At 36.7% G+C, this 17,858-nt stretch overlaps 1 protein-coding gene across 1 annotated transcript in view; it reads left to right on the plus strand.

Annotated features, from left to right (window-relative positions):
• Positions 1 to 2,392: 2,392 nt before the first annotated feature.
• USP10 (ubiquitin specific peptidase 10) overlaps positions 2,393 to 17,858 on the plus strand; it is a 28,742-nt gene continuing 13,276 nt past the window's right edge. The window contains exons 1-4 of the mRNA XM_088529108.1: positions 2,393 to 2,530; positions 4,118 to 4,186; positions 7,637 to 7,751; positions 12,269 to 13,294. Coding sequence (XP_088385234.1) covers positions 2,393 to 2,530; positions 4,118 to 4,186; positions 7,637 to 7,751; positions 12,269 to 13,294 — 1,348 coding nt within the window. The remainder of the gene's footprint in view (positions 2,531 to 4,117; positions 4,187 to 7,636; positions 7,752 to 12,268; positions 13,295 to 17,858) is intronic.

Genomic DNA, 17,858 nt, shown 5'->3' on the forward strand with positions numbered 1-17,858 from the left:
GATAATTCAAGTAACATTTGGAAAACATTTTCTTGAGCTGTAAGAATGCTGTAATAATATCTAAGAAGCACTAAGCTGGAAAAAGTAATAGTCAAGTTACGTGCTAAGTTTTGAGCCTTCGATTGCTTAAATGGTACGGAGGCAAAGTTGCAGTGACTCATGGATTACATTTGGCCTACCCAGCTTGGATCTTTCTGCAGACGCTCTGCACAAGATTTGTTACAATGATCTAGTTTCAAGCTCCAGGCTAGTCATTAAGGGCTGCAAGGTTTGCTAACAATTTGCTCACAATTTGTGTTTTCAGTTGTTAAAAGCTTTAGTACACAGTCTCTCCACCACCATGGTGAAGCTTACTTATATGTCCAGAGTTTCAGCATTGCCAAACTCTTACTTATGAAAATAGACCTTATTCTTCCATAAATTCCAAGGTATAATTTAAAATTACTATCAGCAGAATTATTTTGAGAAGTTAGTTCTCCTGAAATATAGCTGTATGGCAGACTGCACAGTAACAAACATGGCCAGTGCACTTCTAGTTAACAGGCTGTTCGTTGAAAATCCAGTGTTGAAAAAATATGAACCTGTTTTCATTCCTGTCTATGTTTTTATAAATGTCTTAGCAAGGAGTTTCTTGGGATTTGAGAGTTCAGAAAGCTTTATATCAAATTAAGTAATAATACACATACTAAATCTTCATGGATTCCTTCCTCTTGAGGAAGGAACCTCAGGAAATGGTGTCTTTCCATACACTTCCAAGAAAATGGAGGTAACCAACTCAAAGTGTGGGAAAGAAGTAAAGGATGAGACAGAAACACCATACTTGCTTGTGGGATGAATAATTTGACAGCGTTATCTCCGCTTATAAATGCCACGTGCACTCATACACACGGACCCTTGTTTCCCTTGCTAGTTTCTCCACAGTATCAAAAGGGCTTCTCTCTGAATGGGTTTATTTTCCTCTACTCCAGGTAATCCAGACAGCTTTAGGAATAAGAACACGTTGTAGAAGCAGCTGGGTGAGCAAAGCTGCAGAGCTTATGTTGTACATGGACTGTTTCGTCACTTCGGTTTGTATATGAAGTACTTTTGACTTGTTAGGCCTTTTGGTTTGATACAGTGGGACTATTTCTTGCTACCTCTAAGGAAAAGCTGTATTTTTAACTCATCTGTAGAAAAAGCAGTTGAAGCGAGAATATTTACAGTTAAAACTAATTTGGCTGGGAGATCTGGAGCTTTTTTTTATTAGATGAAAGCCACATTAATGCTGCTTGAAAGCAGAAGCTGACATCTCATTTTTGTAGCTCTCTCCAAGCACAGGTGATGCCAAAGTGCTGATGCATGAGCGCTATTTTCACTACTCGTTTTTCTAGGACAAGCAATGGTGTAATATGTTTTCCTCCTTCTTGCGCTCCTCCAGAAGAGCTTTCTTGTTGCTAGACTGGAATACCAGTGGTATTTCAGGCAGTGGAGTAACGTTTGCATTTGTTCTATAAGTTGTTAAGGAGTACACAGCAAAAAACAGTCAGTGGGGATAGAACTTGAAGTTTAACAATTTTCATCCTTCAGAGCCTTCAGAAAACTTGTTCCTTTCCCAGAGCTGGAACAGAAAGCTGTAGGTTGCAGAGGTGGTTTGAGAAGGAGAGGGAGGGTGCATTTGACTTCAAATTAAGCCTCTTAAGGATTATGTATTTGCCAAAATAAGTCTAGGGGCAAAACTGTGGCAGATTTTTTTTTTTTTCCCCTCTGAGGTCCCCTTGACTTTCTTTCATGTTGCATGTTGATGGAACACTGGACTATCCATTAAGTACGATTCTTTCCTTGTTTGTGGGTTACCGCTTATCTCCTCAGCTACTAAATATTTAACATGCTTTTAAAACATGTTTTTTTTGCTTTTGGGAGGGGGTTATAGATTAGTTAAGATTAACTTTTTTAAATAGGTAATTGAATACTGGTTTTGCTTGGGGAAAAACCCAAGCAGATTAATTTTTGCCTCAAAATTTGTGAAGATTTTGAAAGAATTAAGTCTTGCTTTTCATTGGTGATAATTTGTAATATTTTGTGTCTGCGTGTTGCCAGACACAACCATCTATACAAACAACATTTAACCATATTTAGGTTATATATTATTCATGGTAGTAGTCCTGGATTTTGCTAAGCGCTCTACTTTCTGTAGTCTTAGAGTTGTGATATTGCATTATTCAAAAATGTAGTGCTTCTAAAGACGTGGCACCCTGCTGATTAAACTAATTCACATAGTATCTGCCATTTTCGCTTTATTCTGTCAAGACACCTCTCTTGCCTTATATACTGTGTTAGCAATTGCAGTCCTTGCCTGTACTCGAGCTGTCCCAACCAGTTTGTATTTGGAAAACACTTTTCATTCCACGCTCGTATGGTGAAGTCCCAGTCTGTCATTGCGCCCTCAAGCTATTATGAAGTACCTGCAAATTTAGAGGTGGACATATGTTTAGTCAGGAAAAAAGATGCTTCAGTTGCAGAAAAACCTTTAACGTTTGAACTATGTAAAATGGTATGGTGGTATCTTTCTGAAGCTACGTTTCACAGCTAAAATCAGATGTATTCTTGCATAGAGGTAACTGATCTTTATAGTGGCAGCCACGCCAATTTATTGGGCTGTAGGACAGCGTGGCCAGCAGTCGTGGAGTTCACACTGTGTTTTGGATGTTAACAGGCAGTGGCTTTTCTCCCTCTGCATCCTCTTTGCGGTAAATATTATTATACCTGCTAAATGATGGGGTGTCTGTTCCTTTTCACTTCAGCAGGAAGTTATGCCTTAAAAAAAAAAAAAAAAAAAAAAGAGAGAGAGAGCTAGAAACTTAACTTGCAGAATCTATTTATTTAGAGATTGGATGACTTAAGAAGTAGAGAATAAGAAGGTAGATTAGTTCCAGCAATCCTATGGCCTGGTACTTGTCTTGTTATAAACTGTAACTTGACTGTGTTTGCAGGTGTTACGCACTGCTATCAATAAAATCAAATAAAATTCTGGTTTCTTCTCATCCAAGTAGTAAGGGATATTTGCCTGTGGGGAAATAGAATTTTTTTTTTCTTTTGCGTTGTACTTTGACTAGGATTAGTTTCTGGATTAGAGGTTAGTAAATTTTCTGTGTCCTGTTTTCAATTATGAAGAAACAGTTGCATCTGCACAGTGTTTCCCTGCGTGAATACTTCATTGTTTTGTAAAGTGATTCTATTAGGATAATATTAATAATCGCTTTATTTAATTTTGGCTTCTGTTCCCTAATTGAAAAGTAGCACTGTCTTTTTTGCTCTGAAAGAAGTGCTAGGCCTACAGTACCTCGGTTGAAAATGTTGGTAGAGAAAAAAGAATATATTGTTATAAGGCGGTGGGGTTGGTTAGAACTGGATTAGTGCAGCTTCTAACAGTCTATAGTTTAGGGGTTTGAGGTTTTTCGGTTTGTTCTTTTTTGCATGAGTACATAAAAAAAGGTCTGAAAAATACAGTGTAGTTATGATTCAGCATGTTTTGGGAGGGTGATAAATTCCAGTTATTATACTGAATAAAAATGTCTCAGTTGTATTGAGAGCATAAAGGAAGTTTAAGTTCTGTGCCGAGAACTATGAAGCCATTCATGAAATTTAAGAATTCTGTTCTGTTTGGGTGTTGTACTGTCGCAGCTGATAGTATTGGGTTTTTTGGGGGGAATATTATTTAAAACAATTAGCTGTTAAACAAATGTTCTGGTTTGTTTTGATTGTTAGAATTATTTGTGGAGCAAATAGGATTGTATTAAGATTTTTAAACTGAATAGCATCAATATGGTTATACTATTTCCACATTCGTTATATATGTGTATATAACACGTGCTTATTTTAAGCTAAATTTTTGTAATTGCTAGGGAGTCTGTGGTTTTTGTTTGTTCTTTTTTGGAGTAAACCCTCTGAAGTCTTAACAAATACTGTATGGGGTTTTATTTATTTATTTATTCCAGTAAGGAGGGAAATAAAGTGAGAGTTTCAGGCTCAACACAAATCATTTTAAATGCCAATATCTTGTTAAATTTTACTATGACTGTACATAATTGCATCAGATTTAATCCTTCTTTAACAAAGATCTTTCTCTTTTATTTTTTAGTATATTTTTGGGGAGTTCAGCCCTGATGAGTTTAATCAGTTCTTTGTGACTCCACGGTGTTCTGTTGAGGTAAGATCCATTTTAATCTTTTTTTTAAAGAAAATTATGTTTTAAAGCTACATCTCTTTGTGTATATCTGCTATGTAAAATGATTAAAAAGTGGTTTTATTGTTATCAGGCTTATTTACAGGCTGCAGGTACTGAACAGAAGTCTTCCCTTCCATGCAAGTGGATGCTAAGTCAATTCTTAGAAATATGGGATGTATTATTCTACCCCTTGTTTGTAATCCTTCACAGCTGGAATAGCTGGCGTTGTAATGGTGGTGTGTTAGAGTTCAGTAGTGTTACCTCAGATTTGATTGCTGTGTTCAGAGGTGGGTATAGCAGAAAACTTTTTAGCATTCATCTTGGTTGTACCTAAGTTGGAGTTCTAAATCTTCTGAGCCTTTTGAAGCACAGTAGTTCTTAAGATTTTTGGCAAGTAGAGCACTGCCAAGTGTCTAAGCTCAACTTGTAAGACTGCGCCTGACTTCTGCAGAAATGAGAAATTAATGTGATCCATGAACTGAGCTAATTACAGTTGAGAGCCACCGAGTGGAAATAGTTGTCCAATGAGTATTTGAGTTCTTAATATACTGCAAATAGAAATGCAGATTCCTGTGCTCTGGAGCTCTTGTTAAAGGGGGAAGAAACCCTTTTGTTTGGTAGGAAAGCAGATATTAATGCTGTTGTCTTAAGCTCCAGACTTAAGAAATAATTTTCTGTCTTAAGCTTTGGGTTAACTTCCATGTTTTTCCTTCAAACACTTCCATCCTGCTTCTCCCCCCACCCAAGGAACTGAACACTTGATGTATAGGTGGGGAAAGAGACTTTCACTTAACTTGATAAATCTGGTGATTGTTCTTAATGTGACTTAATTTCCTGTAATTTTAAGTTCAAGATATAATTAGTGTGCAGAAGTTCCACGCCACGCTTTTTAAGAAAACTATTCTGATGACAATAAAGGTATATTATGCTCTGTGAAAGGAGAATGGGGAGGAGGGACTATAGAAATAAAAAGCCACTTGCCTTTAGGTGGGTGAGATGTCTGTCTCATGTTGCCTGTCTCCTCTTTACTGTCACTGCAAGTGTCCTGTATCAGGTAGTCCCACTCTCAGGCTATGGAAGGTGGCATTGGTCAAGCTTCTCATATAGTTCGATATTCTCGTGCAGTTTGGACGTACAACATAAAATGAGTAAGACTGATTTGAATGACTGTGTCTCAAGAGTACCACTTGCTGGTAGCTGTCAAAATGCAAAACTGTGTTGAACGATGTTCTTTAAGTTTGCCCTTGATCTGGTTCAGTTCAATGTTTTAATTATCTGCATGATGAAATAAAGCAAATGCTTATTAATTTTGCAGCACGTTGATATTTTAGAGAAGGGTAAAAAAGTGGTCTGAGGGAAAAAAAAGGATGAAATTAAAGAAGGGCATGAGTGAAATTAAAATACTGCAACCGTGTTTTGACATACATTCTGTTGCAGATAGAGCCAGATCTGGGAGTACCAAAATCCCCTGCTGTTTGTGCCCTTCCAAAATCCCTTGTCTGTAGGCTGAAGAATGGACTGAATCAAGGGACTAGTTTAACTTAAAGTTAGTCTTTATTAAGTTTCTTAAGAAAATTGGAGGTTAATCATGAAATCTTTTGTGAAATGTGTGTGCAAAGAAGATGCATGAAGTAACTTTGTCCATTGGCTTGGTGTTGGCAAAGAATTAACTGGAATGTTAGTTTTGGTACCATGTTTTAAGGAAGAAATGAGAGCAGAATAATGAGAGATCTAGAAGACATTGAAAGATTGAAAGAATTGGAGCTCTTAATACAAAAGAAGGCTGAAAGATGTTTACGGGGACGTTAAAATTTCATACACTGTAGTATGTTGATTGTAGTGGGAAGAAGCGATGGATCCCTGTGCAATTGCAAGATTTAAAGGCCAGTAAAGTTCTTGATTGTATATTAGAATAACCTGTTAGTTCTGGCATTCACGAACAGGCCAAAAAAATAAAAAAATGCATGTGATAGAAGGTCTCAAACTTTGCTTCTGCTTCCCCTTCTTTCTTTCTGTAGTAGTTTTGGCTATTCAGTTAAGCCCTGTATTCTCCCACATGCACTTTATTCACGCACAGCCTTCGTTCCAGTGACACATTCCCAAAACTTCTGAACATCTCTGTACATGGCATTTTTAATGCATATTCCATCAGATACCTGCTGAGTGAGATGATTCAGATGACCTAGTTGCGGGGAGAAAAAAAAAAAAAAGCTGCATTGGGTTGAAAAAACAAAACAGCTCAACTCAGAAATATCTGCTTTACACAGCTGCTATTAACTGTCAGTAGACTACCAATATGTGGACTACTTCCATTTTTTAGGGTTTTTTTAGACGTATTTTTCTTAAGCCTCATGAATTAGAAAAATGATAAATCACAAATTTTATTGTAAATTGTTGACAACAGACTTGTAGTTTTGTTTTAACAATAGAAATATACTAAATGTGCTTCAAATATGAATGTAGATAATAGGTTATCAAGAGCTTGGAGCTTTTTTCTCCACCTATTAATTTTCATTTTGACCTGGAAAGTTGCTGTATTTTAGAAGTACTATGGTTTATAACTGTATTTTACAGTGTAATTTTTTTTTTAATGCAGCTATATAAAATGAGTTGTCTCACTGCTGGGGATCTACTACTGTCCAGTGCTTTAAGAAGGCAATACACAAATACCTGCAGTTTTGGAAAACTCAACACCTTGAGCGGAGAAATCTCTGATACTTGCTACGCTTGCATTTGATATTGAGGCTAGCATTATAAACTGCACTGCACTCTTAACAGTTTTATCTCCCTATACAGGACACTTCAGCTCTTCTCCAGGAGCTGTGGGTTTGCTGTGCACCAGTGGCCGGCTCATGGCAGGTGCAACAAGTCCTTGTCTTCGGGTGGGGGCATTAGAAATTGTGGTTACACAAGTGAAAGGGTTCTATCAACCATTTAATACATAAAATGGTGCTAATGTGTTAGACCAGGTTGTGATTTATTTGCTAGTAGTTGTGCTTTGGCCACATCATGCTTGGTTTGATCATCTCTCATCTTTATTTTTATTAAGTTTGATTATATTAAGAAGAGAACTTACCTGAAACATTTCAAGGGCAACACTGTAACTAAAATGTGTTGAGAGTGAAAAGATACAGGTATGAGTATTGTCTACATGAAACATCTTCATCCTACATATAATTTGGTTTATTTTCATCTTCAATTTTTATCCAGAAAGAGGATATTTAAAAATTCTGGTAAGTTCTTGTTGAAGAAGGATTCTGAGGCTCTGCAGTAAATTGCTTCAGAAGTTGATGCAACTAAGATAATCTTTCACTAATTGTGGTAATCTGCAAGGACATTTGAAATTACAGTGTGGGATTTGATAAATACAGAAACATGCATTCTACATGACACTCAGAAAGTTAGACTTTTACAATAATGTTGTTTTTAAAGGATGAAAGGGAGTTGTTTTGTCTTCAAATAAATCTTTTTTTCTTTTTTTTCCTTCTTTTTTTTGTACAGCTTCCCCCTTACAATGAAACAGTTTCATGTGGTATTAAATCCACAGGTGAGTTTCATGATGGTAAGAAGTTAACATTCATTTTCATAACTTGAAAATTATTAAACTTTCTATAGAATCACCACAGGCTGCTTGTAAAGTTAGTCTTTAAAGCTTAATTAGCATGTGTGTGCATGTATTTGGCAGGTTGCTTTTTTTCTAAACATTGGTTTCTTGAATGAAATCTCTGAAAATACTGGACTGCTACTTTTTTTTTTTTTTTTTTTTTAGCTAATTCAAGTGGATATGCTTATTCTTCTTTGGTTGTGCTACCATGCAATTTTAGCATCTTAGCAAGATAGTCTGGGGTACAAGTGTGGAGGTACTTAAACTTTTGCTAGAGGACTTGCACTCAGAAAGTGAATAACTCGTATGGAGTTCAACTGGCCCTCCTGTAAACATCATCAAATGAATGTTTTGTTGGCAGTTGCAACCTGAAGCTGATGTTCTGTTCAGCGTTTCCTTTGACGTTCTCGTTTTGTCTGGTCAGCTTTTTTTCTGGAAATTCCTTTTTCTTCCCCTCTTCCCGCCCCTTCGTTTTTATTTTCTTTTTTGAAAGTATGATTCTTGATCTAAAAGTGCATTGTGAAGTTCCAGTTGTAGAGCTACAATGATCATGCCTCTACTCTGCCACAAGCTCTTCACTTAAAAATAAAAATAATAATAAAAAGGCCTGACTTTATAGTTGCATAAAGTTGACATATAAGTAGGATTTTCCATAACTGTATGTTAATACATCCATTTTAAGTAGCAGATAAATTATTGGGATGTACATGCGTGGTTTTTGCGTGTGTGTTTTTTTTTGTGAATTGGGAGAAGCAGGGTGACTGAGACTTACCCAGACATATTTGAAAATGATAGAAATGATGTCCAGATGTTCTGAAAATAATGGAAATATCTAGTCATTTCTCGAAAGTGTTTAGGAAGACCAAAACGCACATGTTGAAGATCACTTGATCATTCTGTTCGGTGCCTTTAGCCCTGTGTATGAAGGTAGATAAGATAACCATCATAAAGATTGCAGCAACCCCCTTGGAAAACAGGTGTGCAGCATTTCTGGAAATTGGGAAATTTTATTCAGTGCAAGACCAGCCATAGTAGGTTAAAATGGAATAGTTTTAAGTAGGAGCTTAAAAATTTAATTGAAAGGACTACTCTGGTACAAGTTTTTTGTGGTTGATATAAAGGGGCTTCCCTTTATATATGTTGCTTTATTAATTGTGGATTTAAGTTCTGTTCTTAAAGCCTGAGATTTCGATGTTCGCAAGCCGTACGGAAAGCTGGTTTGTACAAATGTTTTTCAGATCATTCCTAGACCCCGAGAGAATCTCTCCCAGCCCTGAGATTAGGTAATGACAGCAAATTAGGTTTTGTCTGAAAAATGTCTTTAACAAGCTTGCACTGTACTGTGCATGCATATTATCATTGTGCTGGCTGCATAAGAAGCTGTGGAAACTAAAATGGAATGCTCCGCTTATGCAGAATATTTATAATAATAATGAGATGACCCATACTGACCATGCAGTCACTCCATAGTATAACTTTTTTATCCTTATCTGCAATACTTATCTGCAATATTTAACTATAATACCGAATTATAGCTGAAGCTCTAATATTAAGAATGCTCTTTGCACTAATTAGTGCTATGCCTTAAGGACTTTTGTTACAGTATGTTGACTTTGTCCTCGGAACATGTGTTGACCCTTCTCTCAATGTGCACGTGATGTTGTTCATGCCTCTAGGTTTATCTGTTTTAGTTCATTCAGCAGTAGAACTTCAAAACACAGTGAACAAGATTGAAACAAAGCTGCCCAGAAGCAAAGAGGAAAGTCGTAACAAAATAAAAATATCTGTTCGTATTTCAAAGGAAGTTGGCACAATCTTAGGCCAAGTGAGCTTCTGCCAGCACTGCTGTATACTATCTATAAAATAAATACTATTTTTTATGCTTGTAAATTGTAAATGTTTAGTTCCTTTACTCTAATATCCTATTTTTTATGCTAGAATATCAGTTTTGCTCTTGGTTAGATTTAACTTGCTGTGTTCATGCTCTGCCTTCAGCACTATTAACCTTGTGCCACACTTGAAAGGGAGTTTGTGGTGTTCTCTGCTGCCTGCTTGCTTTGGAGTAGGCTCTGGCATTTGTCTTGATTTAAAAGCAATTATTTTTATCAGGGATTTTTTGAAAAAGAGGCAGAAATCCTGGATTATTTGGGATTGGTAGGAATTTGAAATGTACCCAATAATTCATTCTTTATGTGGCTGGAGAAATACCGGGTGTTACCAGTCGCTGCTTGTGTGTTTTCCCACTGAATCTAAGGGTGAAGAACTAGTGCCTGGTTCCCGGCTGAACTAACAAGTTGCTCCACGAGTAGATAAGCTAACGAGCAATATTTTTGTTGTGGATTTGTGTCCTATGTCCCCTGAGCCCCGTGACCTGACGCTGCAAACAGCCGGAGCTGCGGCTGCTCCGAGCTGTGCGGGTACCGACTGGGCAGCCCGTGTATGTGTGTGCATCAGAGTAGGTCACGCCGAGATCTCCCGGCCCGTCCCTCTCTGTGAACATCAGGTAGCTCCTTTCCACATCCCTGCCCCGAGGCTGCTGGGTTTTAAAGACATTTCAGACATTTTTCTCTGTTTAGTGATACATAGTCAGTGACTGCAAAGTAGCTCCTGGTTGAAATTCAGCCACTTGTTCATGTGAGTTAGAGAAATCAGGCTGGTATCGTGAGGGTTTTACTTCTTTATTTTCATTCTGGCATATTAGTTGAAATAATGTATTGTTTTGAATTTCAGCTTTCTTTAGTCCAGCTAGTAGGAAAATCAAAACTTGATCTGTGTCAAATGTGTTTACTTCTGAAATTAATAAATTAAAGCACTGAGGGGACGTGATTAACATTTGTATTTACTATTTATTTTTAACTGTGATTTGGCATGAAATTACATGCTGAAATTTTGGGTGTCTCCCCCCCCCATTTAAGTTTTTTTTATATATATGGTTGTCTAAGATTGATCTTTGTTACTTTGTAATATTTTATTATTGCATAAGTTACACCACACCACATTGAATGCTTGTTACTCTTCCTTTAATCTTAAAGCTATGTACCCTGTAGATTTTTGTTAGTTTTTCTTTTATATTTCTTTGAAGTCAGATGAGATTTTCTAAAAACTCAGTTTCCAGACAGTTCCACATTATGGATCAAAACATTCTCCCCAAGTCTGTCCTCAAGTCAGTTTTATTTAGGGATACCAGTAACATTTTTCCTTAGGAGCTATTACTGGCTTTTTCTTGTGTTCAATACTCATTTTAATGAATTTGTGATACATTTAAGAATGTGTTAAATGAAACATTAATAAGTTGAACAAAATATTTAAGTTTTGGAAAGGGATAATGGTGTGTGTATCCAATTATATTAACTTTGAAATCTAGTATCTAGTGTCTGAGTCTCTTGCAATGTTCTTACAAGTCTAAAATGTGTTTTTTTAGCCCCCCCCCCAGTTTCAAGGAGACAGATGTACTAACACTGATGTCTTTGAAACAATAATGTGTCATAGAAAGGCCTGTAAAATTTTTAAATTCTCAGTTTAGTATTTATCTTAAGAATCTGAGACTTGCAAGTTTCATCAATTTTACATCCTTATTTGATGCTCATGGAAGTAGTTACGGCTGAAATATGCTGTATGAATTAGGAGCTGGAGTGTGTATGGGACTTGCTCATTAATAGAAAAATCGCAGTACTTTGTGACTGACAAAACACTGTGATACTGCAGCCTGCTATGAGAATGTTTATTAGCATTTATTTAAAAAACATATCAAAGCCCCAGGATAAATAGAAAGTTCTGTCCACAAATATTTTAGTAGTGTCTTCAAGTACGAGCTGAAGACAGTGACCTGCTTTGATGTATATCTGTTGAGTTTGTTGTAATATAATTATTTAGTCAGCAGTCATAAATTTAAGTAAACTATTGATGAGTCATGAGTTCCAAAACCTATAATTTCAGTGTTTCAACACTTTTTTTTTTTTAGTACTGATTACAATAAACTTTTGCACACACAAAAACAAACCCTATACCTTTTCACATGTGGAAATTAGTTTTAAAAGTTAAGCTTGGACTTCCTAGTTTTTGTTGAAAAGACTGGCATTAGAAGTGAGGAATTAAATGTTGCACTGTATCATTTATGCATGTATCCTGTAATTAGCTTAGTGCAGAATATTGGTAAAGTCGTTAGGCTTTAATAGGTGCTCTTATTAGGTCAGTTTAATAGATTTTCTTGCAAGAACCAGTGTAGTGGTTAGGAATATTTATACCTGATTCAAGAAAAGCTGGATTGTACTCTGACTTTTTCCAGGAAGGTGATCTTTTTAAAACAGTCTTCAGGATTTACATAAAGCTTAAGAATAACTTTAGTTTGAGGTAATATTGGTTGCATTTTTTGAGTTAGAGAAGTATTTTGTTGCTGTTGTTTTTCGTAGCTTGTTGGTTACATTTCATTCACTAACTGGCTTTCACTTTCTTTTGTGCAGGGGAAGAGTATCAGAGAATTGAATTTGGTGTTAATGAAGTTATTGAGACAGAGTCATCTGTACTAAATAACACTGACTACAGTATTTCAAGCACTCTGAATCCTCAGGCTCCGGAATTTATTCTCAGTTGTGCACCTACTCAGAAAGCCCCCGATGACAGTCTTAGTGAAACCAACTACAACTCCATTGACTGCCAGTTCTCAGATCCAGCCCTCGCTTTGGACAGCAGTTCTAATGCTGAAAATGATGGCTTGTCTGGAGGCCTTGGGCAAAGGGAGCGTAAAAAGAAGAAAAAAAGACCCCCTGGATACTACAGTTACTTGGAAGACGTCGGCGATGGCGTTGCTCCCCCCGAAGCTCTTGTGAATGGCCACGCAAACTCATCGGGACTGAACAGTATAAGCGCGGAGGATGCAGATCTCGCGGGAGAGGGACCGTCCCTGGCCACACCGAGGACTTGTAACAGCCCTGACAATTCTGTAGACTTCATTAATGAAGCTGTCTCTGATGACTCTGTTTCTAGCGCGCTAGACAATGCCAGGACTGCAGGGCAGCCTGAGGTATGCAGTGTTACTAATTCTGAACAGTTTTGCATCCCCTCAGAGACTGGCAGAGATAGCCCTTTAAGGACAGCTGTTGTACAGTCTTATGCTGGTACTGATACTACTGAAAACCTTGGCGTTACTAATGGACAAACACTTGAATCCTCTGGTGAGGACACAGCTGCCAATGGGGTAGAATTGCACACTGTGGAAAGCACTGACTCAGACCAAGCGAAGCCCGAGGAAGCTTCACCTACTACTGAGACAACAGTCCCGGTTGCAGGATCAGGCCCTGTTAATCAGCCTACAAAATCGTGGGCTAGTCTTTTTCACAATTCCAAGCCCTCTGCTTCCACATCCGTGGTCTATGTTGAGACTAAGTATACCCCTCCCGCCACCTCTCCTCTGGTCCCTGAAAAGCAGGTTGAAGTCAAAGAGGGGCCTGTTCCAGTTTCAGAGGATCCTGTAGCCATAAAGATTGCAGGTATAGTTAACACACACGAGTGGATGTTACAGTAGAAGGGGATTAACTTTGCTTAGAAACAGGAGTGTACAGTATTGATAGGAAAGAGCCCTCTGTTAATGTTGTCATCAAGGTGCTTGTTACTCTGAGGTATGAGATGCGTTACCCCCATGAGTAAAAAAATCCAACAATAAATTATCATGTTATTGTTCGAAGTGAAGCAAAACTACTGCTAGCTGTGAGCAACGTGCTTAAGTGAACTGTGGTTTTAAATGCACCAGGTAAATTCGGTTGTGTGCTATTGTAATGAGAAGAATACATGAGAAAAGCTTGCACTGAAAATAGTATGTCAAGTTATCCAGTATTTATGATCTTCTTGTAATGCGTTCCAGGAGAGAGAAGAGCGTTGTTATATTTATGCCAAAATAGCTGAAATTCCTGATGCTTTTGGAATTCCTTAAGAATAATCATGAACAGTCCAGAGGATACTTCAGGAAAGATAATGTGTAATATAAAGGCTTTGACTGCTGGTACCATCCTATCTAGGGTGCTCATGATTAATGCTAAAATGTGCATGTGTGATTTTGCAAGCTGAATCTATGACAAAATGAAGAAAATATCCAATTAGCTGTATTATGTCACTGACTCGTGGGTGTTTGAAAAAAATTGTTTTAAATCTGTGAAACAGTCCGTATGTAAAGAGACTTGTACAAAATGTTGATTTATGCAGCAAGCTAATTTGCAAGCACAATATAAAATAGCAAATGACAGTTTCAAGTTGAGGTTGTTTTCTACTCTAACCAGAGGTTGACCAGGACATATCTATTCAGGAAACCCAGAAGTACATGACTATTTCTTATCATTTTCCTCAGACTGTAATGATTTCATTACTCAAAATGACCTGTTCAGGGGTAATCAGAATAATGCAAAGTTCTCTGTGCTTTCACCAAGTGTCACAAATGCAGTTAAGGGTACAGAAGTGTGTATGTGAAGGCGACTATGGTCTGTTTGCACCCATACACCTAGAGTATGTTGTGTTTTAGAATCATAAGGTATCATTTGATAGTGAACTATTTTGTATCAGCTAACCCAAGAACTACTTAGTTTAGGTGAAAAGGCTTCATTCTGTCTTGCCCAAGTGGCTTCCACTTTAACTTAATTTTCAAGACTTTTCCTCTTTCTGTACTATTTTTTTTGCCACCAGGTGGGAGCAGAGCTTTCTATTTTTTCTCATAATATGTTAAAAAAGCAATACTTTATACTTTTTTTTTGCTTTTTTTTCTTTTTCCCCACCTTGACTCTCAACTGTTTTTGCAGAGGAATAATCTGAGTTTAGCTCCTTTCCTATCAAAAAGGATCAATTAACATCCATGCATGCTGATTTATAGCAATCCTGCCTATTTTTGCTTTGGGAGATAGTTCCTCAGTTTCTGGATTTTTCACTTGAGTCTGTTTTTGCTGGGAATCCACCAGTTTGAAGTGCAGCCAGTGTAAATGGTATTTTGACCACAGGGGTGCTCAACATAGGTACAATCTCAGGTCTAACATACCTTGAGTTTGGCAGGAATCATTAGCAGATCTTCTGATTTTGAGGTGTCTGTGTACAGCTGTTACTTAGGTTCTCAAGAGACGAGTAAACAATTTACTTTTACAGATTGCCTTTTTTGTGACTGAATTTCACCAATTTACAAGGGGGTTACTGGCTCACAGGCAACATTAAAGCTTCTCATGTGTGTGTTTAGGACTGTACTTACTGCTGATTGAAAATGCTATTTGATTCAACCTGTGAAAGTCTATGGCTTTTTAGATCTCATATTTGAAAGACTTTATCCTTTCTTCATTATCTATTTACTCTTCTGTGAGAGTAGAAGTTTTTTTTCCCCAAAGATTGACAGCGGCAAAACCACTGTTTAAGCAGGAAGTCTGAATAAGGACCAGGAAATAATTTAAAAATACTTAATTGTGATGTTAAACTTGATGGAAAAAATGCTGTACAGTTAACATTAGCAAGTGTCTGAAGTGTTTTGCAAGAAGCTTTACTGGCAAAGCTATTAAATGGGTAAGAGCAACTCCTGAAGCAGGTTGTGAAGCACTGCTGTTTGTTTGGCAGCGCTCAAGGAGCAGGATTTCAGCATGGTAGAAAAGTGCAGCTGCAGTGCTTGCATGTTTAAAAGGGATGACCCTATCAATTATAAATGTGATAGCCTAATTTAGGTGGTAGAACAAACATTTTAATAATTAATTTCTAAGGTTATAAATGGCTCATTTATTCAAAAAACACACACACGTTTTTCAGGTTGAATATGCTACATTTTTTGTATCTGTCACCATCCTCATGTACAAGGATCTTGCATGATGTTTGAAACAATTTGAAATAAGTGATTGTATAACTAGCTATTTACTGAGTAATTTTTGCAACTTTAGAGAAAGATTCAATGGAGTCTAAAAGATTTTTTTAAAAAAAATTTCCATTATGGATGTGGATGGTGAAATCAGTAGTAAGTATAAAATTTGCTTGTAGTGGCAAAATTTCAGTTTGATGGAAGAACATAGATGTTTAAAATCTGGAATCATCTGGAAAGGTTTTAAATTAAAAGGAAGGGAGTCAGGATAAGTGTGGAAGGATATGCCAAACAGAAATCAAATGTGGGCATTAACAATATTTGGGAAAAATAAAAGATCTGGAAATGCTTGGCATTGGTAAGTGTGTATTTCAGATTTGTGAAAGAAATGTATAGGAAAGACAGCAGTGTTCTGTTCTCCAAGACTAGTGAACAAAGCAAGAATTATTTAGCTTAATATGTAATAAGAATGGTTCAGCATTAAGAATTAGAAAAATACTTCCTATTTAAAGTCAGGTAAGTGGTAGAGCAAGTAGTTGTAGAGCAGGGGCATTGCAGGGTTCCGTTTTCTGGCACTTTTCTTCTTTGTGCAGGTTTGAAGAAGGATCCAAGTGACACGCGTAGTGTCTGCCTGATAACGGTCTCCAGCTACATGTTAAATTTTGCTGGAAGATTGTGACGTTAATACCTACCTTATATTTTGTCAAAGTCAATTGATAACTTGTAATACATGATTTTTTTTTTCCATCATCAAGCCCATAATTGCATGATTTCTGTGTTGTTAAACTGTGTTAAACTTGCATTGGCTAAGAATTACCTCTGTTGTTCATATAACACCATGTGTTGAATCAACTTTAGCAAAATGTACTAATTACATTAATTTCTAAGCACATTATTGTTCTTAGATATGTTTTCAAATGAAAACCATGTTTTACAACAAAGTATCAACAAAAGGATGTTCCAGTTCTTTCTGGTTGGCAGGTCATGATTTGTAACGTGTGAAATTTTAAGAAAAGTGTCTTGATTTTAAGTGTGTTTTTCTTTCTTCCAATAACCTTGTAATAATTCCTTTAGATAATATGTTGATGTTGGATGTGGTATGGAAATATGATGTTGAGTATAATTAAGGTAAACAAAAGTTCTTTCTGCTGAGAGAAAATAAATCCCTGGATTAGGTGTTTACAAAGTAGTCTTATGGCCACAAGAGGATGCTAAAGTTCCTATTTCTATTTTTTTCTGGAGCTATATGACATGAGAAAAACACAGTTAACTTGAAAAAAAAAGCTTTTAATGTCTATCAATAATTTTTAATTTTTATGCTGATTTCCAATACTGTTTAGTTATAATAACAGAAAGCTTGTATATGTGCACATGACCACTGTTTTAACACTTCATTGCATTAGCTGTTTATTGCAAAATATTTGAACAAGCACCTGATTTTAACTATTTTACAAGTGTTGGCATGTTTCGATTTGCTCAAAACTGGTATCATCAACAGGAAGTTTGATCTCCTAGGTCAAGAGATTGAAAATCAAAGGACTTGGATTTTATTTGCAATACTGCCACCTCATTTGCTCAGTTTTCTTTCTTCATGCCTCTGCTTTTCCTGCTGTGCTGTGTCTGCCTCTTCTGTGTAGACAGTTCCTCTGGTGAAAAGCTATTAAGTCCATGCAAAGTGTAGCATGCAAGGGCCTTAAAGGACTAGATTTTATTGTAATTAAAAAAAAAAAAACAATTGTGGCAGATGCTTGCATATGCTTGTACTCTTATTGGCTTTATTCCTTTCTTCTTGTATACTTGTCCTTATTTTTCAGATTTAAAATATATCGGATCCTAGTTTTGAAAATAAATCTTTTCTTAAGGACACTTTTATTTAGATGCCTAAATAATAGGTCAGACTCCCAGGAAGGATTCTTTCTGCTGTTCATTTTACAGCTGTGACAGATTTATGCATCTTGGTCTCATGTTTTAATCTTGTGCCATTGCTTGAGTATTTGAAAGCAAGAAAACAGTAAGAATCATCTTAGGTATTTTAGGATCTCTTTCTTTTTTAGAAGTCTTAAAACAACAACGAAAACATACCATTCTGAAGTTCGTATTAACATTAGTTTAACTGGTTTTCGCAAAGATGGTTTTCTGTGAGATAGTACAAGTTGAAACTTGTAAGCCAAGACTCCTGTATCAACTTCAGGTCTTGTCAAAGTAGGAGGCAAGTGCTCCATAAAATTGGTAGCAAGGGATTA

This window comes from Tinamus guttatus, unplaced genomic scaffold, assembly GCF_059628265.1.
Source record: "Tinamus guttatus ecotype Peru unplaced genomic scaffold, ASM5962826v1 Tinamus_guttatus_pri_ptg000323l, whole genome shotgun sequence".
Classification (NCBI taxonomy): domain Eukaryota; kingdom Metazoa; phylum Chordata; class Aves; order Tinamiformes; family Tinamidae; genus Tinamus; species Tinamus guttatus.